The 24,563-nt window shown below is 33.0% G+C and overlaps 3 protein-coding genes and 1 pseudogene across 5 annotated transcripts; 3 read left to right on the forward strand and 1 right to left on the reverse strand.

Annotated features, from left to right (window-relative positions):
* The first annotated feature begins 202 nt into the window (after nucleotides 1–202).
* On the forward strand, nucleotides 203–2,866 carry LOC111314492 (uncharacterized). The gene is made up of 6 exons (XM_022915918.2): nucleotides 203–464; nucleotides 549–589; nucleotides 710–873; nucleotides 1,244–1,343; nucleotides 1,481–1,650; nucleotides 1,963–2,866. The coding sequence occupies exons 1-6, from the start codon at nucleotides 421–423 to the stop codon at nucleotides 2,470–2,472; spliced, it is 1,029 nt and encodes a 342-aa protein (XP_022771653.1). The 5' UTR covers nucleotides 203–420; the 3' UTR covers nucleotides 2,473–2,866.
* A 2,303-nt stretch (nucleotides 2,867–5,169) lies between these two features.
* LOC111314495 (long chain acyl-CoA synthetase 8-like) lies at nucleotides 5,170–11,283 on the forward strand (annotated as a pseudogene). Its single transcript, XR_016332799.1, has 11 exons — nucleotides 5,170–6,548; nucleotides 6,650–6,730; nucleotides 6,905–7,177; nucleotides 7,564–7,695; nucleotides 7,786–7,959; nucleotides 8,077–8,306; nucleotides 9,458–9,575; nucleotides 9,815–9,946; nucleotides 10,071–10,204; nucleotides 10,285–10,491; nucleotides 10,929–11,283. The product of XR_016332799.1 is annotated as a long chain acyl-CoA synthetase 8-like (transcript).
* Nucleotides 11,284–11,533: 250 nt separating this feature from the next.
* On the reverse strand, nucleotides 11,534–14,631 carry LOC111314494 (uncharacterized). The gene is made up of 6 exons (XM_022915919.2): nucleotides 14,124–14,631; nucleotides 13,816–13,961; nucleotides 13,189–13,357; nucleotides 12,274–12,372; nucleotides 12,090–12,172; nucleotides 11,534–11,976 (listed from the first exon to the last, which is right to left on the reverse strand). Exons 1-6 carry the CDS (start codon nucleotides 14,499–14,501, stop codon nucleotides 11,844–11,846), a joined length of 1,008 nt encoding a protein of 335 aa, XP_022771654.2. The 5' UTR covers nucleotides 14,502–14,631; the 3' UTR covers nucleotides 11,534–11,843.
* A 4,730-nt stretch (nucleotides 14,632–19,361) lies between these two features.
* On the forward strand, nucleotides 19,362–24,121 carry LOC111314496 (Rubisco methyltransferase family protein). Of its 2 annotated transcripts, none has more exons than XM_089752992.1 (12): nucleotides 19,362–19,850; nucleotides 20,066–20,247; nucleotides 20,366–20,449; nucleotides 20,600–20,657; nucleotides 21,109–21,162; nucleotides 21,698–21,769; nucleotides 21,854–21,934; nucleotides 22,556–22,728; nucleotides 23,006–23,108; nucleotides 23,181–23,312; nucleotides 23,476–23,598; nucleotides 23,708–24,121. In XM_089752992.1, the coding sequence occupies exons 1-12, from the start codon at nucleotides 19,473–19,475 to the stop codon at nucleotides 23,792–23,794; spliced, it is 1,527 nt and encodes a 508-aa protein (XP_089609118.1). In that variant the 5' UTR covers nucleotides 19,362–19,472; the 3' UTR covers nucleotides 23,795–24,121. The 2 variants fall into 2 exon arrangements, with proteins under 2 accessions (XP_089609118.1, XP_022771655.2); XM_022915920.2 differs by having other exon boundaries at nucleotides 19,364–19,850; nucleotides 20,084–20,247.
* Nucleotides 24,122–24,563: the final 442 nt, after the last annotated feature.

Genomic DNA, 24,563 nt, shown 5'->3' on the forward strand with positions numbered 1-24,563 from the left:
TAGATTGATTTTAATTAAAAATAAATAAAATTTAAATTTACCATGTTATTTAGATTCTGTTATTTATTTGTTGTTTTTAATAAAAATGAAAAATAAAAAAATTAAATAAAACATAAATTAAACGAAGATTTTGCCATTAGATATTTCCCCCATAAAAAAAATTTACCTCCTCGACTCATCCCCACTTTGAAGGAAAGGAATCAAGGCAGCCAGAAACTTCACTTTATTTACAGTTTTTTTTTTTATTATTATTATTAAAAAGAAAAGAAATCACGAAAATTTTTTTTTTTCTGATTTTCCAGTTATTCTAATTTGTACCTTCTATTTCTAACGCTACCTGAAGTCCAGCATATCTTCAAACCCTAGCCTCCGCCCCAATCTCTTTCTTCGACCTCCATAGATTTCAAAACCCAAGCTTTCATGGGTTCCAGAAAGGGTAGCGACAATGATGGTGCTAGCCCTGGGTACATAGATTTATACCCTTTTGCGCTTTCTTTCTATTTCCAAACATTCTCAATATTTAATTTTTTTTTCATTCTTCTGTGCAGGAAAATCTTTATTGGAGGATTAGCTAAGGACACAACTCTAGGTGACTTGAGCTTTTTTTCTCTTTGAAGTTTCCATGTGTTTTTCTTCGATGGATATTCTTCGAAGTACTGACTTTTTAAACTTTTTTTTGGGTTTTGGTATATTTGGTGGGTTTTTTCAGAGACTTTTACCAAATACTTTGAAAAGTATGGGGAGATAACAGATTTTGTGATAATGAAAGATCGACATACGGGTCGGCCCCGTGGTTTCGGGTTTATTACCTTTGCGGATCCTTCTGTTGTTGACACTGTTATGCAAGAGGATCATATTATTAATGGTAAACAGGTAAGTTAAAGTTTCAGCCTTTTTTGTATTTGAAGATTCTGCTCTTGGTTACTAGTTGGAAAAAAATTTAGCTTTAACCGTGTTGGGTCTGATTAATTTTAGAACTTGGTTTTTGGTTTTCTCAGTGTTTAGTCACTTTCTTTGCATTTGAGTTGTGCAGAGCTAAGCTTCTTAGTGTTAATGTTGGATTAATTAAAGGAGCAAAAAAAAAAAAACACTTTGTCCTTTGTAATGTGATGCTTAACAAATGAGCATCATGTTGTTGGGGTGGATTTAGCTGTAATGTGGTTTTTGTGTTGTATGGAAAAGTTGGATTGATTTTGTTGTGAGATTTATTAAGTGATCTTGTATGATGAATTGATTGGCACAGGTTGAGATTAAAAGAACTATTCCAAAAGGTTCTTCACAGTCAAATGACTTTAAGACAAAGAAAATTTTTGTTGGTGGGATTCCAACATCAGTTACCGAAGGTGTGATATTTGATATATACAGTTTTTTATAACATTGAGTGCTATATTATATTGTACTAATTGTTACTGTTGATTCTTTTAACTGGAGGATATTGTTTATTTATTATTTTTCCTTTTCGTTGCTGTTTGAACCTTAGATGAGTTCAAGAATTTCTTCTCAAAGTATGGAAAGGTGGTGGAACATGAGATAATACGTGACCATGCAACCAAGCGCTCTCGGGGTTTTGGTTTTATTGTGTTTGACAGTGATAAAGTTGTTGACAATTTGCTGGCTGATGGAAACATGATAGATATGGAGGGCACTCAGGTGAGTACTTTTGTTCAATGGTACCCTATACAATCTGATGTAGACAGATATGTATATTCTCTTTGCATAGAAACAGTGCGAAGAGGCATGTCAAACACTTCCAGTGATGGAAATAACCATTATTGTTATTCTTTTGAGTTAAATATCATCATGTGCTTCTTTTGGTTTTCAAAGTTGTATTTTTCAACTTTCAATTTAGCTGAGCTCATTGCAGGTTTATTTTTGTTATTATGATTCTTTTCTTCTCAAGGCAGGCTGTCAAGATAATTTACTGGTGAAGGAAACCTAGGTTAACTTACTTCTTTGTTGTAGGTTGAAATCAAGAAGGCTGAACCAAAGAAAGCCTCAAACCCAGCACCTGGTCCTGCATATGGTAGTGAATCTAGGGCACGCTCATACAATGATGGTTTTGGTGGATTTGGTGACTATGGTGGTTTTGGTGGTGGTGGTTTTGGTCCTGCTCCTTATAGGTCTTTTGGAGGTTTTGGCAGCAGATTTGGAGATTATGGTGGTTATGGTGGTGCTGCTGCTGATTTTGGTGGTAGTTATGGGGGGTTTGGTGGTGGTGGTGGTTTTTCTGGTTATCGTGGAGATTCATCATTTGGTTATTCTAGCCGATTCGGTTCCTATGCTGGTGGGCTTAGTGGGAGTGGTATAGGTGCATATGGACGTGGAGGTGGTGGCTATGGAAGTTATGGTGGTTCAGGCTCAAGTGGTAGTTATGATTCAGGCCCAGGTGCTGGTTTTGGTGGATCAGGTGGATTATATGGTAGTAGAACAGGATATGGAGGCAGTAGTCGCTATCATCCTTACGCAAGGTAGAGGTGTGTTTAAGATCTTCCATAGAAGTTGCCCCAGGTTTTCAAAATCTCAGCATTTGTCACCACATGGTTCGGTAGGCACTGTGCACTTTTGCAAGTGGGCACTATCTAGAAGATCAGAGGAACTATTAGATTTGCCCGTCTTCAGTCTATTGCTTAGAGAACCCAAGTTAGATCAGCATCAACCTAGATCTTCTCATCAAAGAGCAAACTTGAATTTTAGTTGAGCTGCTATCTTTTTCTCTAAGTTTATTATTGTCAGTTTATTGTGGTTAAAGACTTCTATCCTGTTTTGAGCTTAGTTAGAACCACTTTTGAGGTGTGGATGTAACATTTAGGTAATTAGTAATTACACACTGGATTGTTGTTGACATAGAGAGCTTGTTGCTTTTTAACTTTCTAGTTTTTCCTGGTATGCAAATCTCAAGGCCTAGGTAACTTTTCACAGGTAGCATATGCATTTATGTGGTTCTGTAGCTACACAGGTAAGAGCACTATTCAATTTAAGTTTCTAGTTTATGTTGAACTAAACAGCGATTCGGCTTAGACAGTTTGAAATGCTTGTAGATATTAATTAACTAGTGAGATGGCTTTTAATAGTGTGGGTACATATCTTGGGGATGCATACAGTAGTGCATGTAAAATGTTTCGAACTTGCATGGTGTGGTGCATTTCTTCAGCTCAAGGATTTGGTAATGTTTGTTGAGCATTTACCATTTCGAGGAAGTAGGGAGATAAAAATGAAAGAATTGTAAAGCACCACCCCGGGGGGGGGGGGAGATGAAACGAGTTTTCCATGTACCAAGTTTCCTTGTGCTAATCAAAGGTGGTGGATGTGCTTGAAATGCAAATTATATACTGTTGGTATTGTTGTTGCTGTTGCAGATACGATGGGTTTTCCAATGAATGAATATAATATAAAGATCATTCATGGATACAAGTTGTGAATTTCTTGTTTATTGTTTCAAGGAAAGTGTTGCCTAAGCTTTGATGGTATGAGTTTTGATATCAAGGTAGCATAACGTACTAAAACTAAGTGTTATTTGGGGGATTAAATCTTGTTAATCTAATTAACAACAATATATTTATTTAAAATTGGATAAAAGCTCTCATGAGGATGACTGTAGCTTTTAATATATATCTGGACACTAATCTTGTGATGTCTTATATTATCACAAACACATTTTTTTCTCCTTTACATGTCTAAATCTTAACGTTATATTCTTATTTTATTAGGCTTTTATTTAAATCTAACGAAACGTCCTTACCTTCTTTATTGATTCATTTAATGTTTCCATTTATATTTTTGTAGCAAGAGTTTTTAAACCTTATTATTAAACTTATTATCAAAATTTGAAATAATTAATAACTAAAAATTAATTTAAAATTTTAATGAACAAAGTCATTATTTATATTTGATTAATGTCTTTTTTTTTTTTTAATTTTTTCACATTCACAGTCATACATATCATATAAAGTATAAATTATTATAGATATAGATAAGCAATTATTTAATTAACTAAATTAAATATCTAGTTAATACAATAGAATGTTTTATCTTTATTAAGGATTCATTTCGATTTCATCAGCCCTGCAAGCTGGTAAGGTATATTTGGATAGCATTCTGCGGTACGATTGGGCTACTGGATTTTAGGCAATATTATAAAATTATAATATAAGATATTTTGATTTTTTTTGAGGTATTTAATAAATTTTAATGTCGCTAGTATTGTTATTTTCAATTTGATCTTAATCAATTCAGCATAACATCCAAAAATCATTTATTACAACTTAAAAAAAAATTCCGCATTTATTTACAAACTATTAAGAGGTGAGCTTAAGCTTAGAATGTGAAGTATCAACCATCTCACAATTTCGATAACTACTCCCTCTATTTCAATAATTTTTTATTTTTTAAAAGATGTCTAAAAATTATATTTTATTTTTTAAATATCTAAAATTTTTATTTTTTTATATTTAAAATTATTTATATATTTGACATTAAAAATTATAAAATTTTAATTTTACAAAAAAATTTAAATTTTAATGTTAAATATATTAAAATTATAATTTTTTAAAAATTCTGTGAAAATTAATATATCACAAATAATATGAAACGAAAAGAGTATAATAATAAAATAATAAATATATAAATACAAGGAAATTAAAAAATTAAAAAATACACGCGGCAATTTATAGGACGTCACCCTTGCGCCACGTGTTAACCAATTGGGCTGCAGTGTACGTGGCGGAAATACACTCTACTACCCAGACGTCGTTACTCTTTGACTACCAAAACTGCCCTCCAACGCAATCCGGGTCACCATTTCAAAGTGCATTAAAACCTGAGTTGTCAATTTTAATGCCCTTATCGGAACCACATATATATATATATATATTATTTTTAATATTTATTCTTGTAAGTATTTATACCCTTCAATCTTCATTCTTACAAAAGCTAAAATGCATTGACACTGCCATATGCTTCTCAGTTATCACAACTTCTCTAAAGCATCTTAAAGCACTAAGGTAAATCTCAAGCTATATGTTTTGTTCATCAATATTCTCTTTTTGTAGTGTCATTTCTAGTCTTTTTGCTATAAATTTTTTGGGATTGATTTGGTTTGCTGTTAGTCATAGCAATGTGACAACTTTTTCTTTTGGATGATTTCTGAATGTGGGTTTTGATTTGCTTGATTGTTTCAATCATATTTGTGGTTTGCTAATTTAACAAGCTGTGATTTTATCAAGGCTTTATCTTAAACTTCTGTTTCAATATAGAGCCAAGTTGGTTTGCTTCTGTCTTGGTTTTTGTCTTTTATTTATTTGTTTATTTATTTTGGATTTATGAAATTTCACTTGTTGATCAGGCAATTATTAGAAAGATCATATGATCATGATTTGTTCTTTTGCATATTTGGGTTTTGTTAACCAGTTTTTTTTCTTATTGTCTCATCATGCATGATAGTTAATACATTCAAAATTTTAGTGGAAAATAAAAAGAAGTTCAATTCTTCTCTATATTATGCCTTATCGTTTCTGTAATCTCTCTCTTTATTTTACCATGTATGTTTGTATGTTCTCGGCTTGAGGCACATTGTTTTGTACAGGTATACATGCATGTTTGTTGTTTTTTTAACCGTGGTCAAATTATAAGCAACAAAAGAAGTAAAAGAAAGAAAAAAAAAGTTCTAAAATTTCCTGTCAAGTGTGGATGAGCTGTATGTCTTCTTCACTAGTTATTCTAACTGTAGAAGTATAAGCTAATTTTTCTGTTTACTTTGGCAAATTATAATCAGGTATTAAGGTCTTTAGAGGACTGTCAAGAACATTATACCTTTAACTTAGTCATGATTAGTTGAATACCCAAGACCTTTTATTTTGGCCCGAACTTCTGTTTCTAAAATTTAATTCACTGCCAGTTGAATGTTGATCTAGTTGCTTACCTTTTCCATGTATTTTAGCTCATTAATAATTCTCCCTTGTAAAGAATGGTGTAGGTTTTCGATATAAACATTCAGAATGGACAATACTGAAGGAACAACGACTTTTAACACACCCGTGACAGAAACATTAGATGTCAATGATTACTTGTCATCATTTGGGAAAAGCTATGGAACATATGGGGTTGTGGATGCTGCTATTATTGCCATGATTATGCCCCTATTGCTTTCCTCCATTTTCATGGGAAAGAAAAAAGGGAAAAAAAGAGGAGTTCCTGTAGAAGTGGGTGGTGAAGCAGGTTATGCTGTGCGCAATGCTCGAATTACTGAGTTGATTCAGGTTCCTTGGGCAGGGGCCACAACAATGGCTGCACATTTTGAGCAATGTTGCAAAAAGTATTCACGAGATCGATTTATTGGAACAAGACAACTAATTAAGAAGGACTTTGTTACTTCTAGTGATGGCAGGAAATTCGAGAAGCTACACCTAGGGGATTATGAATGGCAAACTTATGGACAGGTTTATCACCGTGTTTGCAACTTTGCATCTGGGCTTATTAATTTTGGTTATAATGTCGATACTCGTGCCGCAATTTTTTCTGAAACTCGAGCAGAGTGGCAAATTGCCTTTCAGGTATTGCTATGATCCTTTAGTTTAACACTTTTTTTTGTTAATTTTAACTATTTTTCCAATTCAAGTTTTAATGTACAGATATCTTTCTTTTTGATTTCCAGGGATGCTTTAGGCAGAATTTAACAGTTGTCACTATTTATGCTTCCCTAGGTGAAGATGCCTTGATTCATTCTCTCAATGAGGTGAGAATTTATTGCGTATGTTTATTTTCTGAGGCTGAAATAGTCAGGACATAAATGGCTTATTGAATGTATTGTGTGATTCTATTGTTAAATAATATTGTTTATCTTCCTTACTTCTCGTTTCTCATTTCCCAATACTTGTTGTCCTCATTCAAAGTTTTAAAATTATGACAGACACAGGTATCAACCTTGATCTGCGATTCCAATCAGTTAAAAAAGTTGGCTGCAATAAGCTCAAGCCTGAAAACTATCACGAATATCATTTACTTTGGAGATGATGAGACTGCAAATGTTTCTGGCTTATCTGGAGGTATGAGTGACTGGAAGGTTTCTTCTTTTCTTGAAGTTGAGAAGCTTGGAGAAAAAGCTCCTGTTCCTCCTAATCTGCCCTCCAAGGATGATGTAGCAGTTATAATGTATACAAGCGGCAGCACTGGTCTGCTAAAGGTTTGCTACTGAATTTAGTTCCTTATGTTTCACCTTAAGTATATTTGTATATGTGCAAGCTTAGGGACCCACCTAGAACAATGCTTGCATTGTCAATTAGCCTTAGTGGAATGGCAGGAACTGGTGGATTTATCTTTACTGATTACATGCTGAAAAACAATGTAGGTTCTGTATACGGTATACCTTGTTCTAAGTCAAATTCAAAATTTCAAGATGTAGTGTACATGTCTGCATACTATTAATTGAATTGAAGACTGATAAATTATATTTTCATGATAAATCGTTCATGCAACCAAGCAACTACTTGTGCCCTGATTGCTATTTCCTCAATTTCAGAGTTCTATTTGTTTATATATGCTAACATGATGTACTTTTTAATGAGTTAGGGAGTAATGATAACTCATGGAAACATTGTAGCCACTGCTGCAGCAGTTATGACTGTGATCCCAAGACTGGGAAGAAATGATGTATACTTGGCATATTTGCCCTTAGCTCATGTTTTTGAACTGGCAGCTGAGGTAAGTTCATATCCAGTTTTTTTGTTGCCTATCAATGCCATCGAGATTATTCTTACAATTGTGTGATTCTCACAATTGTTTGTTCTCCAGTCGCTGATGCTGTGTGCAGGTTGTGCAATTGGCTATGGTTCACCTTTGACATTAACAGATACTTCTAATAAAATTATGAAAGGAACCAAAGGAGATGCTTCTGCATTGAAACCCACTCTCATGGCAGCCGTTCCAGCTATACTAGATCGTGTTCGAGAAGGAGTTCTGAAAAAGGTGTGAACTGGTTTGACTCTCTTGTATATATGGAGCAGGCATTTGCACTACGATGAGTTTTAATATATGGGGTAATGACAAGCTGCTCTCTTTACTAATTAATTCTATTTAATGTAGGTTGAGGAAAAGGGAGGATTAGCAAAGAAACTTTTTGATATTGCTTATAAACGCTGACTGGCAGCTATAGAAGGAAGCTGGTTTGGTGCTTGGGGACTGGAGAGATGGTTGTGGGATGTTATTGTTTTTGAAAGGGTACGTGCTGCACTAGGAGGTCGCATCCGATTTATGATCTGTGGTGGGGCTCCTTTATCTGGGAATTCCCAATGCTTCGTCAACATTTGCATGGGGTAATGATTTTCTCATCCTGAGATACCAAAATATAGTTCCATGAAAAATTTGTTTCTCTTATTTATATCAAAATTGATGCTAAATGGTTGGCTTGTAAATATTAATGGGTATCAGTTTCACCTTTCCAGTCAAATCATTTATGTAACAGTAGATTCTTAGAGTGCTAGTGTGACAATCTGGAAGTGTAGTGTTCATTTTGTTGCTTAGATATAACCATATAGGTATCATTACATCAACTATTTTTCTGTGTTTGTATTTACCACATATCATTTTAGACCTATTGCTAGTTGTTAACTGGCCTGTAAGAGTGTCTCTAGTTAGTTATAGGTTTGTAGGAATTGCCTTTCCAGTCATAGCATTGCTTGCGTTTAAGTGGGTCATGAATAACATGACCAAGTTTTGGAGGAATTATTTGCATTGAATGACCAGATGGTTGGAGAAGTTTACCTACAGATCAGTGCATGTCAAGTTCTTATTATGAGGTGGTGAAAATAAAGTAGACAATCGTGAATTATGCTGTTTTGAAATTCTTATTTTCATGGAAATATGTTTTTATAATATTTCATTTCTTTTTCCTTTTGCTGATCATTATATGCAATTTACCTTTTTGAACCAGGCAAACAAATCTCTTCTTTTCTTCTCTGTATATGTGTTTTGCCTTTAGGACCAAAAATAATGAAGCCTTTGAATTAGCAATGACAAGAAGAAAACATTGCTTTCTTTCACATTGGTTTACCTAGTGAAAAGTTATGTGATTAATGTTAAAAGTGGATTGCCACATTCTTGGCTTCAGACATGTTATGCATCGAGCACTTTTGGATTGCAAAAGTTACTGGAAACATGTTGTAATATATAATCAATTGCTCTGAAAGAGAGTTTCAAGTATTACTCTGGTTATGAGTTGGTATCAAAGTTAAAGTAAGTGAAATGTTGGTATATCAAAGAAAGGTGAAATGTTGGTATATCAAAGAAAGACATGAATCAATAGGGCTATGAGGATTGAAGCATCCTAGGAAGTTCAACTTCAGTTCTGCCCTGGATTAATATTTACTAATATAATGACAACGTTGCTCTTGTAAATTGCTTAAATAATATCATGGTTAGTTTTCTCAGAAAAAATTGAATTTCCATACCCAATTTTCTTCGTCAGGGCTTCCATAGGTCAAGCATATGGCTTGACGGAAACATGTGCTGGAACCACTTCTACTGAGTGGGATGACACAACTGTGGGCCGAGTTGGGCTGCCTCTTCCTTGTTGTTACATTAAGGTATTCTACATAAAAGAATCAAGTTAGTTTTGAATTACAGATTTGTTTGCTCTCTGAAGAAAGGTTATGTAAGTTTTTATTTCTGCTGGCACATTTCAGCTTGTGGCTTATGCCCTTGGGTCCTTGGGAGTATTTTTAATGAACAATAATGATGAAAACACTTCAATGACTTTTAAATTGACTGGTAATTGTTCAAGGTGCATAATGTAAAATATTTAAGAATCGGGTTAATTTTGCAGCTTGTCACTTGGGAAGAAGGTGGGTATACAACATCTGACAAAACGATGCCTCGAGGAGAGGTTGTTGTTGGGGGATTTAGTATAACTACTGGCTATTTCAACAATCCTGGGAAAACTAATGAGGTGTACAAGGTAAAGACTAAAGAGTCCATGCATTGTATTTGTAATGTGTAAGTGGTTTTAAATGTATTTGCAAGTAGGTCTCATAGCATGTGAGCACCAGCTAATATGAACTTTTCTCCTCCTGCGCCTGCAGGTTGATGAGAGGGGCATACGCTGGTTTTACACTGGAGACATTGACGATTTCATCCTGATGGATGCCTTGAGATTATTGATAGGAAAAAGGATATTGTCAAACTTCAACATAGAGAGTATATATCTCTTGGAAAGGTGTTTATAAAGAAGCTTTGTCCAATACCTCTTTGCAAATGCTGGATGGGATGCCCATTTCGTTTAAATGCTGATTGCAGGTTGAGGCAGCACTAATATCGAGTAATGTTGTTGACAATTTGATGGTATATGCAGATCCATTTCATAACTATTGTGTAGCTTTGATTGTTCCATCACACCAGGTTCTTGAGAAGTGGGCCCAAGAAGCTGGCATAAAGTACAAAGATTTTCCCGAGCTGTGTGGCAAAGCTGAAACTGTTAGTGAGGTCCAAAGGTTTCTTTCCAAGGTTGGTTTATTTCTTTTTACATACTGTGACCTTTATCGGAGCAACTGAGATAAGTTTCCAATCAGAAATTAAACACGTTTAGAAGTCATGGGATATAGGGCTTAGTTTTTTGTTGTTGTTGTAGAAGTCATTATCATTATACACAACTATCCTAATCTACAAATGATGATTTCATCACTACTTTGTAACATTGTTGCACAGGTGTAATTTCTGCTTGTTATAAGGAAAAGGAAAATTGGATGCAATTTATAAGCGTATTTGAGTTAGCATGCATTGGAGGATTTCTTTATTTTTCCTTTCTGCAGCATATAAAACAGTTAATAAATATTTCACATATGCTTGAGTGTACCAAGCTCCATTGATGCTATTGGACTCATGCGTAAGGGAAAAAAGGGAAATCAGAATGGTGATTACTAAATAGTGTTTTGCATGTGCAGGTGGCAAAGGATGCAAAACTGGACAAATTTGAAATACCTGCAAAGATTAAATTGCTACCAGATCCATGGACACCTGAGTCTGGACTAGTCACTGCAGCTCTCAAAATAAAGAGGGAACATCTGAAGGCCAGGTTCAAAGATGAACTCCAAAAGTTGTACGAGTAAGAACATAATGCATGATAAACGGCATTTCACAATCATCTGCTATTATTCTTTGTGACATCTGTAGTCTGCTACTCTATCAAGTTTTCTATATTTTCAGACAAAACAAGATTTTAATTGAGTTTCATATAAATTATTGTATCTGAAATTTATAGTTAACCTGGTTGTCTAAAGAAAATCTGCTTGGCATTGACACGAGAAGGTACAATACTTTAATCTCAAAACTAAAATGCTTGTCCCCCAACTACGAAATCAATGTATTTCAGTACCATTTGTTGGAGGGTTTTCATAGCCATGATTGTGGCTGTAGCGCCTATAAGTGAAGCTCTATTGTTGATGCAGACTGTTTCAGATGAAAAGTAAGGCGTCTACATGACGCAGTGACTATGTTAATTGTTCTTCGAGTAAGCCATGAAAGATAATAATAATAAACTCACAGTACAGACAGCAGTAAAATCAAGTTCTTATAGATTGCAAGGAGCAAAGAAGAAATAAGCAAGCAACACTCATCATCAATAGTTAATACACCAGTACACCATACATGAACTGAATCTGACTGTAAAGAAGAAAATGGGTGATGATTTTCTGATGCATCTGCAAGATGAATAAACTCTACATCATGTGGCACTGGTTGCATTTCTCAGTGGGATGCTAGTATTCATTATCTAATTAAGTCTTCTTCTAGGACTCTGAGCTTTCCCCTTTCTCTGGTCGTGCAATAAATATGTTCAACAGAAGAAAGGAGCTGAAATTCTACTTTTGCTCGGATGTAGTTGGGCTAACTGCAACAGGCAAATCTGATAGTGATGGCCGCAAGAAGAGATATAGAGCAGGACCTAAGAATGGCACTAATGACAAAGGAAGAAGCCAAAAACCCTTGTCATACCTGCAAATAGGAAAACCATTCCAATAACTTATGTTGTGCCACATAAACTCTTCTTATAAAGGTTTTGAAGCTTAAATTCACACAAGAGCAATGTAGTTTCACTATTGTCTTACCATTTGCGGGCAGTCATATCATTATAAACCCAAAAAGGGGCAAAGGCAGATAGTAGAGTAAAATCAAGGCTTGTGATGTGAATCTGCAACACATGAGATTTGACCCGCAACATGAATATAATTTAAGCTCCATGAGATTATAACAACAAACTGGTAATCAAGCTCAAAAGATTGACAATCTTACAAACTTGCTTTCCCTGAAGTACCGGTAAAACTCCGTCCAAACATCACCGTTTGCTAAACCTGCGTAAATGATTAAACCTATTCCTGCAGCAAGTGATATCTGAAGTATAATGAAGTTAATTTGCAGTTTTTGCACAAAGGAACACACAAAATTTTCTAATTCCATCAATGAAAGGAAAGTTGTTCAAGGACTGACAAAGAGATTGTTTGTAAAGTTGCTAGCCAAGGTACTCATTTCATGCAGAAAAATAGCTTTCTTTTTTATAGGAAAGCCGAAAAATAGGTTCTGAATACAACTAGGATGAGTTTGGATAGTCGATAATTTTTCTCTTTTATTGATAAAAGGAAGGGTGGGTAAACCAAAGAAACACAGCGTCAGGGTGTGTAGGTTCCATAGAATGTCCTGTTCTTGATCTCAAATAACATTGAGTCTTCCTCAAAGCAATCATCGCTCATCAGTAAATAAATAACTGATCAGCTAGATGTGAGATGGTAAATCAGTTGAAATCAGACTACCATGTTAAACCTTTCTCTACTTGGGACTTTTAAACAGGATGAATAATGTCCACCTATGCTCTCATCCAAGGAGATGATAAAATGCTAGGGCATATCACTTATCAGGGACTAAAACCAAAGAACTGCTATATGGTTGATGCAGTGCATGAATTATAAGTTTGGTACCAGACACTGACTGGAGAACAAAAGATTTCACATGCCAACAAATATTAGGATTTACCAGAAGATTTTATGGAAATAAGCAACTTGGTTGTGGATTTTTAAATCAGATATTGATGTGGTCATGTCAGTCTTATACAACAACACCATAGTCTTGTCAATATTCAGCAGTTTATATAAATTTGAACAAAAGTAATAATAAGAGGATATTGTATTGAAGGGAGAAATGGAAGTTACTTACCCCGGCAGTTAATTTTGATTCCAGAAAATTCAAAGGCCATTTTTTGAGCTCATTTTCTTCAACAGGCGGTGGTGGAGGGCTCCAAAGGACAAAATAAGGTAAAAGAGCATATGCACCCAGAAAGCATGAAAGTACCAGAAATGGCCAGGTGGGAATGCTTTTTTTTGAGCTGCAGATAATATATAAGACTGAACTAATTAACTCTAACCTGTATGTCTTGACACAACCATAAGAATGTTCTCTTGCGACCTAGAGGTCATGGGTTCAAGTCTTACTAACAGCCTCTTTTGGGAAAAAAAAAGTGTAAGGCAGCGTACATCCCTGTACATACGCTCCCTACTAGTAGCATAAAGGTTTAGGCATAGAAGATAGTGTGCTACTTCAAACTGTAACACCTCCACCCATTGCATTTGCTTAAGAAATAAATGCAAGAAAACTAAATCATCGTCCATTATAATTATCCTACCAAGTCCCTCAGTCCTTTTGCATGTTCCCTTTTCAAGGTGTAATCAGTTACATCCATTTCAACAATCTTTGTGTTCGTAAGGAGAAAGAGGAAAAGAAAAGAACATGATGAAGATCAGAGGTTCAGGGTTTAAAGAACTCAATAAGAGAAATGCAAGGTACCTTCTGCCTGTTGGAAGAAGTAGCATGCTGTACACCAAAGGCCACAATCCCATTATATACCAAAGGGATACAAGAACGTCATTCATCCTAAAGCCATCATCTCCCTTGAAATTCAGGAGCTTTTTTAAAAAATACAAGTCTCTTGACTGCAAATAGTTCATAATCCATATTAAGTTACATAATTCCGATGTTAAATTGATTAAGAATTTCTAATTTGAAATCAAATTAACCAAAAAAAAAAAAAAAAACCAACAAAGGCATTCAAAAAAAAAAAAAAGGGAAAAACCAAAGTTGGATTTAGAAATTACCGGGGTCTGGTTAGGTGCGAGATTGAAAACATAGTACATGAGAGCACTCCACAACACGAAAAGCAAAATCGAGGTTGTCCAGTCTCTTCCTTCTTTACCCTTAACAGAAGACTCCTTATTCTGACCTGTTTCTTCCTCCGAATTCTGGGTGTTTAAGGTACTTTGACATATTTGAAGAACGCCCTTTTGCTGAAATGAGAAAGTTAAGGCGTTTTGATTGTGGGGTGTAAGGAATACTGAGCATTTAGAGGTTCTTTTGGAAAGTAAAAGACTTTGTTGGCTAAGGTTTCTAGCCTGGATTGAAGTTCTGAACTTTGTTGAAGAGTTTTGACGCAAGTAAGAGAAGTTGCAACAGATGAGATTGGTGCTTGCCAACATCGTGAAATTCTTTTAAGGATATTACATAAAACTGAAAGATGATGCTTTTACAAGCCTTAAAAAGTGAGCTTGGACATGTCAAATCACATGGAATAAAGAGCAGACGGGAACTGTCTCAGGCTAGCACTTTGATGCGGCTTAGAAAAAGACAAGTGGATCAAAAACGTTGCGGTTTAGACTGCGTTTGGCGTTTTTTATGTGGCGTTTAAACCAAGGTTTAAAAATTTTAAAATAGCTAGTTTTATAAATTTCATCATGTTCTATGAGTCGAAGTTGTTTGAGCTTTTTTTTTTAAATAATATAAGTTTTTCTCATAATATTTTTAAGAAAAATCATTTCTTTTAGAACAAGTTTTGTTGAATAAAATTCAGATTTTATAGAAGCTTAATCTTAATTAGATGAAGCTTCATTAATCATAAAAATATATTCATTATCAAAAATATTTGAATCAATTTCTGAAAAGATTTCATAAAGGATATATTCAAGATTTAATAATTCTTCTGCATAGACTACACAAAGCTCTTGTTGTTCAAGAGTTTTGATCATATTTTTAGCATTCGTCTTCTATTAAAACAATTAGGTGCTACACGGCCTTTTTTATCACAAATGAAGCATTTATATTTTGTTTTGTCTTTTTGCTGTCATTTATTTTGGCCTTTTTTCATTTTTACAACATATTTCCTTTTTGGTTGAATATGTTGTTTATATGGTCTCCATTTTCTCATGAAATAACATTTTTTTTTAAAACATTTCCTAAATTTTGATTGTTGATTACAACCAAAATTTAATTCATCATTCTACTTCTTAGAGTATCATATAGTTGTATGCTAGGATTTGTAAGAGAAGATTTATTAAGCTTTGATTTTAGAAAAATATAATAATTTTGAGCATATAATTCATCCTATGGTGAGGGAAGTTTATGAAAATATTATTCTAACCAAAACTTTAAATGTTCTTTATCCAATTGTTGGTATTCAGAAAGATATTTTTTAAAAAATTCATCTAGGTTTAGGATATTACAAAGTTTGAGTTTTGAAAGAATATATTGAGCTTCGTCTATAGCATCAATTTCTTCCATCATCCCACACATTTCATTTTTTATGATTTGTGTAAGAAGTTTTAAATGACCTGAAATAGTAGTAGAATTAAAAAGTTTTGCTTTTTAAGATTTTTCTAATTTTGTAGTTTCCTATTTTTTGAAAAACTTAATAGCATCACCTTGCCAAGTACCATAAAAATAGTTTAAAAATCTTTCTTTATTCCATATGTCTTTATAGTCGGTTACTACAATAGATATTGATTGTGCCCATTCATTAATGGTTTTTTCATATTCTGAAAAGTGGGATTGTTGACAGATCTAAATAAGTTCTTCATTAGGCTACAGTTCGTTTATTTAACAAATTTATATTTGTGGAAGAAGGTTGTTGTTGAGTTTGGCTTGTTTGACCTTGTTCAACTGTTGAAGTTTGTTTTATTTCCTTTTTTTTAGGGAAATAATTGGGATCAACCGGATGTGTTTCAATTGGTTGATATTTTTCTAGGTTTTTTGTAAAATTAGGGAATCTTAAAAGATCATCAGTTTTTGGGTTAGAAATTTTTCTTAGTTTTCTTTTTCCTCTATCCATTGGTTATGGTAAAGGTTTTGTTTCTTCATAAGATGTTTCCTTATTAGATGAATATGAAGAAATTTCAGTTATTGAGTTAGTAGCTAAATTTTCAAGTTATCAACTACAGCTTCTTTTTCACTTCTTTCACTAATTGTATCATAGTTAAGCATGTAATGATAATTATATTATTAAAAAAGAAATTTATGTTCTTCATAAAATTTTTCTATTTCTTGTAAATATTTTGTCCTTTATTTTGGGTCATTCATCTTCATTTTGAAATTTTCAATAAAATATTTATAAGATTTGAAGTCCATTTTGCTTTTTACAGAGGTCCTTGAAGATAAGGGTTTGTTTTGCAATGTCATTATGGTATTTCGATAATACAAAAGTCCTAACTCATGATATGAGTTGTTTGTATGAACTATTTAGGCTTCCAAATCTATTTTTTCTAATTTTTCTTCAATATTTTCAACTTTTAGTAATAATTTTAAAAAATGAGGTAGAAAGATCAACTAAACCATTTAAAGTTCTACTTATAGCTATATTATGAGATTCATAAGATGGGTCTATATGTAAGACGTGATTATAAGGTTTTTCTAAAACAATACAAGTATTTTCTTCATGTTTTTCCATATTTTAGGTACTTAAAACTTGGGTTTAGACTTTTAAAGGTTTCTTTAAAGCCAATTAACCAAAGGTAAACAAAGCCTATAAATATCAGCAACAAAATCACAAAATCCAAAGTATGAGCTTTAAAATATGAAAGAAATGTAGGAAATAAAGTAGAGTTCAGAGAAACTTACACTTAAGTTACACAAGATCTCGTAATATATTATACAACATGCACATTAGATATATAGTGAAAAAATATCTGATGATACAATTGCTAATGATTCTAAATAAGGATCAATAAAAATCTTTGTTTTCTCAACAAAAAATAAATCATTTTTCACAAAAATATCTCAAAATCAAATATGTTCATCTTGGACTTATTATGATTACAATAAAACCTCTTCATATTTCTGGCAAGGATATATCCATTTTGCAGTTTTAATGGATTAAAGATTTTCAAATCCAGTCAATACAGTAATTGGAAGAATCCAATCCAATTTAGCATATAGTATAGTTGCTTTTAAAGTAAAACCAAATTATTTTTTATCAATTTTTTATCCTTTAATAGAGCAGAGTCTTTGTCTACATATCAAAACACAAAATTTTGATATAAATGATAGATCTCATGAGCTTTCCATAAATTGGACAGTAATATATGAATTTACAAATACCACTTCTGTATCTATCAAAAAGATAGATCTAAAACTGATCAAAATTTTTAAACCACAAAAATTCGAATCCAAAATCAAACCAAAATTTATGGATATATAAGACTTATCCATCCCTACTAGCTGCTTATTACCCAACCTGAAAGATGATGAAGAAATTAAAAACCAATCTAGTTCTATAAAATTATTTTCATTAGGCAAAAATCTATATTTTAAAAACACCAGCAGTTACAATCCAAATCATGGATTAGTATTACCTCCATCATTATCTTATAATGAAGAAAATGATATAAAAAGTCTAAATAGTCAGACATCCTTTGCTACTTCTTACAGAAACTCTTTTTTTAGTTTTCAAACAAATTGTACAATCAGTACTCAAATTCTTATTTGTTTAAGAGATAATCAATCTTAACCATCAAATTATCAAACCGTTAATTCTGTAACTTCTTCTAGAAAAACTAGAATAGAAGAAATAAAATCTTTAATCTTGAAAATTGATTTTATCAGTTTCAGCAATAAAAAAACAACAAGCTTTTTTACTTTTATTGAAGGAAATTTTCGATTTCAAAACTATAAAACCATATTCCCTTCATATCCCATTAGAAGCAAGAGCAACAATCTCTAGTTGCCAAAGCAATGCGCTACCATAAAATAAATGGGAACCAATGAAACATCCAATTATAGTAGTTGGAATAGAGGGTAAAAAAACTCTTATAGGTTACAAAGCAAAAAATATTCCAATTTATTTCAACAATACTAAATTTATTATTCCTAAAATATTATGCTTTCCCCATATGCATGAAGATATGTTATTAGGAAACAACTTTTTTGTAAAATATTTACCTTTCTATATTTATCTTGATATTATTTTCTTACAATGGATAATCAATCTATTAAAATAGATTTGGTAAAAGAACCACAAAATATTTGTGATAAAAATTTTCAACCAAAATCTTTACAATCACAAATCAAAATAATCAATGAAAACACTGGTTATACACTATTTAAAAAAAAAAATTCTCAGAAAAACCTTTAAAATTATGGGAAAAAAGCCCTCGTTTTTGTTCTCTTAACCTTTAAAAGATCAATAAGTTTAAGAGAATAAAAACGAGGACTTTTTTCCTATAGTTTTAAAGGTTCTTTTGAAAAATTTTCTTTTAAAATAGTATATAACTAGTGTTTTTCATTGATTACTTTGATTTGTGATTGTAAAGATTCTGGTTAAAAATTTTTATCACAAATATTTTGTGGTTCTTTTAACAAATCTATTTTAATGGACTGATCATTCATTGTAAGAAAAATATTATCAGGATAAATATAAAAAGATAAATATTTTATAAAAAAGTTATTTTTTAATAACATGCAAAATATAATATATTGGGAATAATAAATTTAATATTGTTAAAATAAACTAGAGTAGTTTTTGCCTTGTAACCTATAAGGTTTCTTTATCCTTTATTCCAACTACTATGATTGGATGTTTCATTGGTTTTCATTTGTTTAATGGTAATGCATTGCTTGGTAATTGGAGATTGTTGCTCTTATGTCTAATAGAATATAAAGAGAATATGGTTTATAGTTTTGAAATAAAAAATTTCCATCAATTAAAGTGAAAAAGCTGGTTGCTTTTTTATCGCTGAAACTGATAAAATCAATTTTCAAGACTAAAGATTTTGTTTCTTTTATTCTAGTTTTTTTAGAAGAAGTTACAGAATTCAGAACAGAATTAGCAGTTTGATAATTTGATGATTGTGATCGATTATCTCATGAAAAAATAGGAATTTGAGTACTGGTTTTACAGTTTGTTTGAAAACCAGAAAAAGAGTTTCTGTAAAGAGTAGCAAAGGATGTTTGACACTTTAGACAAGTGGAATTTGGAAGGAAAGCAAAGGAAAATAAAGAAAATTAAAGTGCAAAAACTAGGGAAACGTCATCGTTTGGAGAAAGTTAAAACTTAAAACCGCCCTAAAATTGATCAACTGTCAAAAACGGGCAAAGTCCAATCATAGCCTCTCGCTTGGGATTCTCTTCTTTCCTTCGCCTTCTTTTATCAGATAAGGTAATCTCCTTCTCAGTTCCTAGCCATGGCGGAAGCTTTTAGAATCTTCCACGCTACGTTCCTCCCAACGTTCTCTCCACAACTCAGCAAGCCACCTTACTCTCACAGTTACCCTTCACTTTGTCTAAAGAAAGTACGTCCAATTCAATGCTCAGTTTCTACGAGCGAAACCAAACCCACGTCGTCGAATGCGACCCAGGAAGTGCCTTGGGGTTGCGATATCGATTCCTTGGAGAACGCTGAGGCTCTTCAAAAATGGCTGTCGGATTCAGGCTTGCCTCCGCAGAAGATGGCGATAGACAAAGTAGAAGTAGGGGAGAGAGGATTGGTTGCTTTGAAGAATATCAGGAAGGGTGAGAAGCTTCTCTTTGTGCCTCCCTCGCTTTTCATCACTGCAGATTCAGTAAGTTATTAGTACTATTGTTGTTTTTCCCTGATCATTTTTAATGTTATTATATCTGGGTTTGGTAGTTTTTGAGTTAAATATGCAATCAAGATCTATGCTTTGAAGTTTGAAACATGGATCGTTTGATAAGGACTTCAATTGGTTTAAATTTAAACATAGGAGCACTTTAATTGGTTTGAACATTATAATTCTTCTTTAATTTTAGCTACTAGGTGCTGCTGTGTATGCAGGAGTGGAGTTCCCCTGAGGCTGGTCAAGTATTAAAACAGTATTCTGTCCCAGATTGGCCATTGCTAGCGACCTATCTTATTAGTGAAGCAAGTCTCCAGAAATCTTCGAGATGGAGCAATTACATATCCGCCCTTCCCCAACAGCCCTATTCACTTTTGTACTGGTGAGTTGGTGTTCCTTCGTTACTTTTTCACATGGTAGAGCTCTTAAGAATTTTACCTTGTCGCAGAAAGGGGTCTACTCTCAAATTTTCCCTCTACAGCCTCTCTGTATCGTTTCAGGACACGTGCAGAACTAGACAGGTATCTAGAAGCATCACAGATAAGGCAGCGGGCTATTGAAAGAGTTACTGACGTTATTGGAACGTATGGCTCTCTACCATTACTCTTGTTTCCAAGCTTAATTCCTGTTTCATATTAGGTTATTGGTTTATATTCTCATATTACTGCTGACATATTTTTGACTATACAATGTTTTAATTTGCATTTGATCATTTGTTGTCATGTTCCATGTAGATACAATGATTTAAGACTCAGGATATTTTCCAAGTATCCTAATTTATTCCCTGAAAAGGTACTTTTCTTTAATGCATAAGTACTTTTCTGCTATGTTAGCGTAGTTTGAAGCATTCATCTAATGATCTGCTTCTGATGCTACCACCCTATAAAGCTTCCGTAATAAGACACATGGAACATCTTTATGTGTAGATGATAGCATTTGTTTTAAGTTCGACCAGTAGGGAAATATTAGTTTGCATTATCCAACATTTTGTACACAATCAAAATTAGTAAGGGAAACGTATGTTTTCAGTAAGTTTCAAATTTATTTGTATTTATATAGTATTACGAACCTTTCTTTGCAAATATCCTGCATTCTTTAAATTTAGATTTTAGACCAAGAAGGAAAGATGTTGGCATTCAACTCTGATGCATTGCATCTGAATTTCCAATATTGTGTTTACATCCTGTGGCTGTTAGATCATGAAAGGGCCTTCTTCTTATTTTGCACTATAAATGATTTGCAGGTATTTAATATCGAGACATTCAGATGGTCCTTTGGCATTCTTTTCTCTCGATTGGTAAGCTTACCTAGAAATTTTATAATGGATGTTGACCTGATTGACTGTGTTTATCAATTCAAAACATAGCTGGGTTTTTGGACAAGTTATTTTCCAGAAAATTTCAATAATTTGTTTGAAGTATAAATTGATCCCACAATGCATTCTAGGAATTAAGTCATTTCTCAAAGTAAGAAAGTTTTTTATTTTTTATTTTGTGTTTTTCTTATCACTCTCAACTTTTATAAATCCTTGATCTGGTCACTTGGAAAATAATTACTTATGCAAGTAGCAATGTTAAAAAGATTGAGTGGCCTCGAATTTTTGAATAGAATAAATTACATGAAATTATATATCTCTCCCACGAAATTTAACCAAAGAGGGAAATAAATTGCTGTACTTTTCAAGTTTCCTTTGATACCACTTATATATGTGACTTTATTTTGTACAATTTTGTGTAGTAAATGTTCTGTAAGGTTTAGCACTAAGTACAAAAGAGGATGGTTGATTTAGAAGAATGGAAAAGTTAAAATCTTCATTTTGCTGTTAAACACAGGTAAGGCTACCTTCAATGGATGGAAAGGTTGCCTTGGTTCCTTGGGCTGATATGCTTAACCATAGCTGTGAGGTATAGAGAGATCTTTCTCTATTAAGGATGCATACAAGATATGTAATTAATCTAATTACCTTCACTTCTCTTTCTCTGGTTAAGGTGGAAACATTTTTGGATTATGACAAATCATCACAGGGGGTTTTCTTTACAACAGATCGTGCATATCAGCCAGGTGAGCAGGTAAATGAGATTCTGCTATAATATATAAATATATTATATATTCTTTGATCACAAAGATCATAGAGGATTGGAGCAATAATAAATCGCTGAAAGCTTTTATGTTTAAAGCTTTTCTTCTATGACTATATAGGTGAAGGGAGAGAAATGTACCCAGTACATGGAACTTAGATTCTTATTTGCTTTTGTGACTAATGATTTTCTTTAAAAGATTAATCATTTTTTCCAAGAAAGCAGGCTGCTAAAGTATTTCAGATTTGGAGCTTCATGAGATTTATTCAGGGGAATGTACAATTAATGTCTTTAACAGGAAGAAAATACTTGCCTATAAATGCATATGCATGATATATGTTCCTGTTATGTATAAGCATAAATGCATGTAGCCACTTCTGTGCACATGCACATGATGGTTTGCACGAACGCACAATATATGTGTATCCATACCTATATTCGTCTATACTTGGATACTTTATAAATTATATAAATCAGCTTCTTAATGATCAGACTGTCAGTTCTAACCTGTTGTAAGCATTGACAACTTCAAATTTGGAGTTTGGACTAACAATATCATGTTAATTGCAAAGTTTGAAATGTCTTACAGATGGCTTATATCATTTTATGCAGGTTTTCATATCATATGGAAAAAAATCTAATGGAGAGCTGTTGTTATCTTATGGATTTGTTCCAAAGGAGGGTACAAATCCTAGTGATTCAGTAGAGCTACCTCTAACCCTTAAAAAATCTGACAAATGTTATAAGGAGAAATTGGAAGCTTTGAGGAAGCATGGATTGTCTGCGTAAGCTGGATAAATGTTTTTTACCTCATCTTTTTATTTTATTTTATTTTGTTTTGATTTAATTGTCCTAGATTTTTGGGTTTGATTCATTGAGGAGTTAATATTATTCCATGTCTTATCTAAATAGTTAAATATCTTGGTAATCATATGTTTATCTTCTGAAGAAGCTTAATGCCCAAACATTAGTTATGATTTGTGCTTCCTTCGTTATCTATATTTAATTTTTTTTCTTACATTTTAATTTCTTATTTTTCAACATGTGAATCTTTTCTGGCAGTTCTCAATGTTATCCTATACAAATCACTGGTTGGCCATTGGAGTTAATGGCATATGCTTACTTGGCAGTCAGCCCTCCAAGCATGAGCCGGCAGTTTGAAGAGGTTTGAGAACTTTACCTTCTAAATCACAGACTAAAATTTGCATTATTGAATTCTTAAAGGTTGCTTCTTCAGATGGCTGCTGCAGCATCAAATAACTCTGCTACCAAGAAGGACTTAAGATACCCTGAAATTGAAGAAAAAACACTGCAATTTATTCTCGATAGTTGTGAATCAAGCATATCAAAGTACTCCAAATTCTTGCAGGTGAAGAAGGAACCATATTTTTTGACACCTTGAAAAACTGTAATTGGAAGAAATTACGATAACACCGAAAAACTCTTTATTAGATAGGACTGAAGTCTGAATTAGGCCTGGTCTTTAAAAAACTTCCAAGTCAGTGTGTAAATCTTTTTAATTTTTCTTATAGGTAAGTGGCTCCATGGATTTGGACGTGACATCTCCAAAGCAACTGAATCGAAGAGTGTTTCTGAAACAGCTAGCAGTAGATTTATGTACGAGTGAGCAGAGAATTCTATTCCGCTCTCAATATGTAAGACTACACCTCCGTTGCTTTTTCAAATTTCTTTTTAAGGTGTTTACCTAGGCTTCCCAATCGACCTAATGCTTCTGCTTCATTCTGCATATGTGAATGGTTCCAGATACTGAGGAGGAGATTGAGGGATATGAGGAGTGGTGAATTGAGAGCTTTAAGAATCTTCAATGGATTGCGAAACATTTTTAAATAAAATTTTCTTCATGTGGCCTCCTGTTCTTGGTTTTTGGGATGCACTGAGTATATTTCTGGTGGAGTTGTTTCTAAAGTCAACCCTTGAGAAATTCCAGTGAGCCTAGGTACTTAACAGAAATTCTGTCATGTTCAATGTAAAAAAAAAGAAAAAAAAGCCCATTTAGGCAACTATTCTTGAGTTACTTATTTTATCAGCAAATTTTCCTTGTAACGTTTACTATGTATGAAAACACAGCAGCAGCATGGTGCATTACAGCTTGATCCTCAATTTCACTGGTTGATTAGGTAAAGCCTATTACCACAGTAAAAGGGCCTTTGTTTGTGACTTCTAAGTGTTTCATAGGACCGAAAATGTGTAGCCAATCTGTTTAATCAAAGTTGGTGTCGAGTCAAGCAGAGAGTATCTATAACAGTTAAGAAAATGACAGGATCGAATTTTTGGGAATAGAGAATTAAGATTTATGAGATAAGAAAGAATTATCTCTCCTATATAATCAGATAACTTATATGAACTAATAAAAAATTTCATCTTTTGCTGACTCAGAAGTAAACATCTAATCATAAAGCATTTCTTCTGATATGATAAAAATCTTTCAAATCGAAATCTCAAAATGAATCATTAAAAAATCCATCATCCATTATAATAATACATTACAATTGAATACTTTCACTAATTTTATTATTTACATATTAAAAATTTTGTTAATTTGTTGGTTAAATTACAGAAATTAATTATTGAAACTTAATTATTGGATTAACAAATTTTT

Source organism: Durio zibethinus, chromosome 23 (assembly GCF_047325235.1).
Source record: "Durio zibethinus cultivar Kanyao isolate XHJ-2024 chromosome 23, ASM4732523v1, whole genome shotgun sequence".
NCBI classification, from domain to species: Eukaryota; Viridiplantae; Streptophyta; class Magnoliopsida; order Malvales; family Malvaceae; genus Durio; species Durio zibethinus.

Excerpts from the sequence above, each read along its gene's own strand:
- LOC111314492 (XM_022915918.2), top strand. The coding sequence starts at position 421 with ATGGGTTCCAGAAAGGGTAGCGACAATGATGGTGCTAGCCCTGG. Across the intron at positions 1,344-1,480 it reads TCCAACATCAGTTACCGAAG|ATGAGTTCAAGAATTTCTTC; the intron begins GTGTGATATTTG and ends TTTGAACCTTAG. Across the intron at positions 1,651-1,962 it reads TAGATATGGAGGGCACTCAG|GTTGAAATCAAGAAGGCTGA; the intron begins GTGAGTACTTTT and ends TCTTTGTTGTAG.
- LOC111314494 (XM_022915919.2), bottom strand. The coding sequence starts at position 14,501 with ATGTTGGCAAGCACCAATCTCATCTGTTGCAACTTCTCTTACTTGCGT. Across the intron at positions 13,358-13,815 it reads CTTCTTCCAACAGGCAGAAG|CTCAAAAAAAAGCATTCCCA; the intron begins GTACCTTGCATT and ends TATTATCTGCAG. Across the intron at positions 12,173-12,273 it reads ACTTCAGGGAAAGCAAGTTT|ATTCACATCACAAGCCTTGA; the intron begins GTAAGATTGTCA and ends CATGTGTTGCAG.
- LOC111314496 (XM_089752992.1), top strand. The coding sequence starts at position 19,473 with ATGGCGGAAGCTTTTAGAATCTTCCACGCTACGTTCCTCCCAACGTTC. Across the intron at positions 19,851-20,065 it reads TTTTCATCACTGCAGATTCA|GTGCTGCTGTGTATGCAGGA; the intron begins GTAAGTTATTAG and ends TTTAGCTACTAG. Across the intron at positions 21,770-21,853 it reads TGCTTAACCATAGCTGTGAG|GTGGAAACATTTTTGGATTA; the intron begins GTATAGAGAGAT and ends TCTCTGGTTAAG.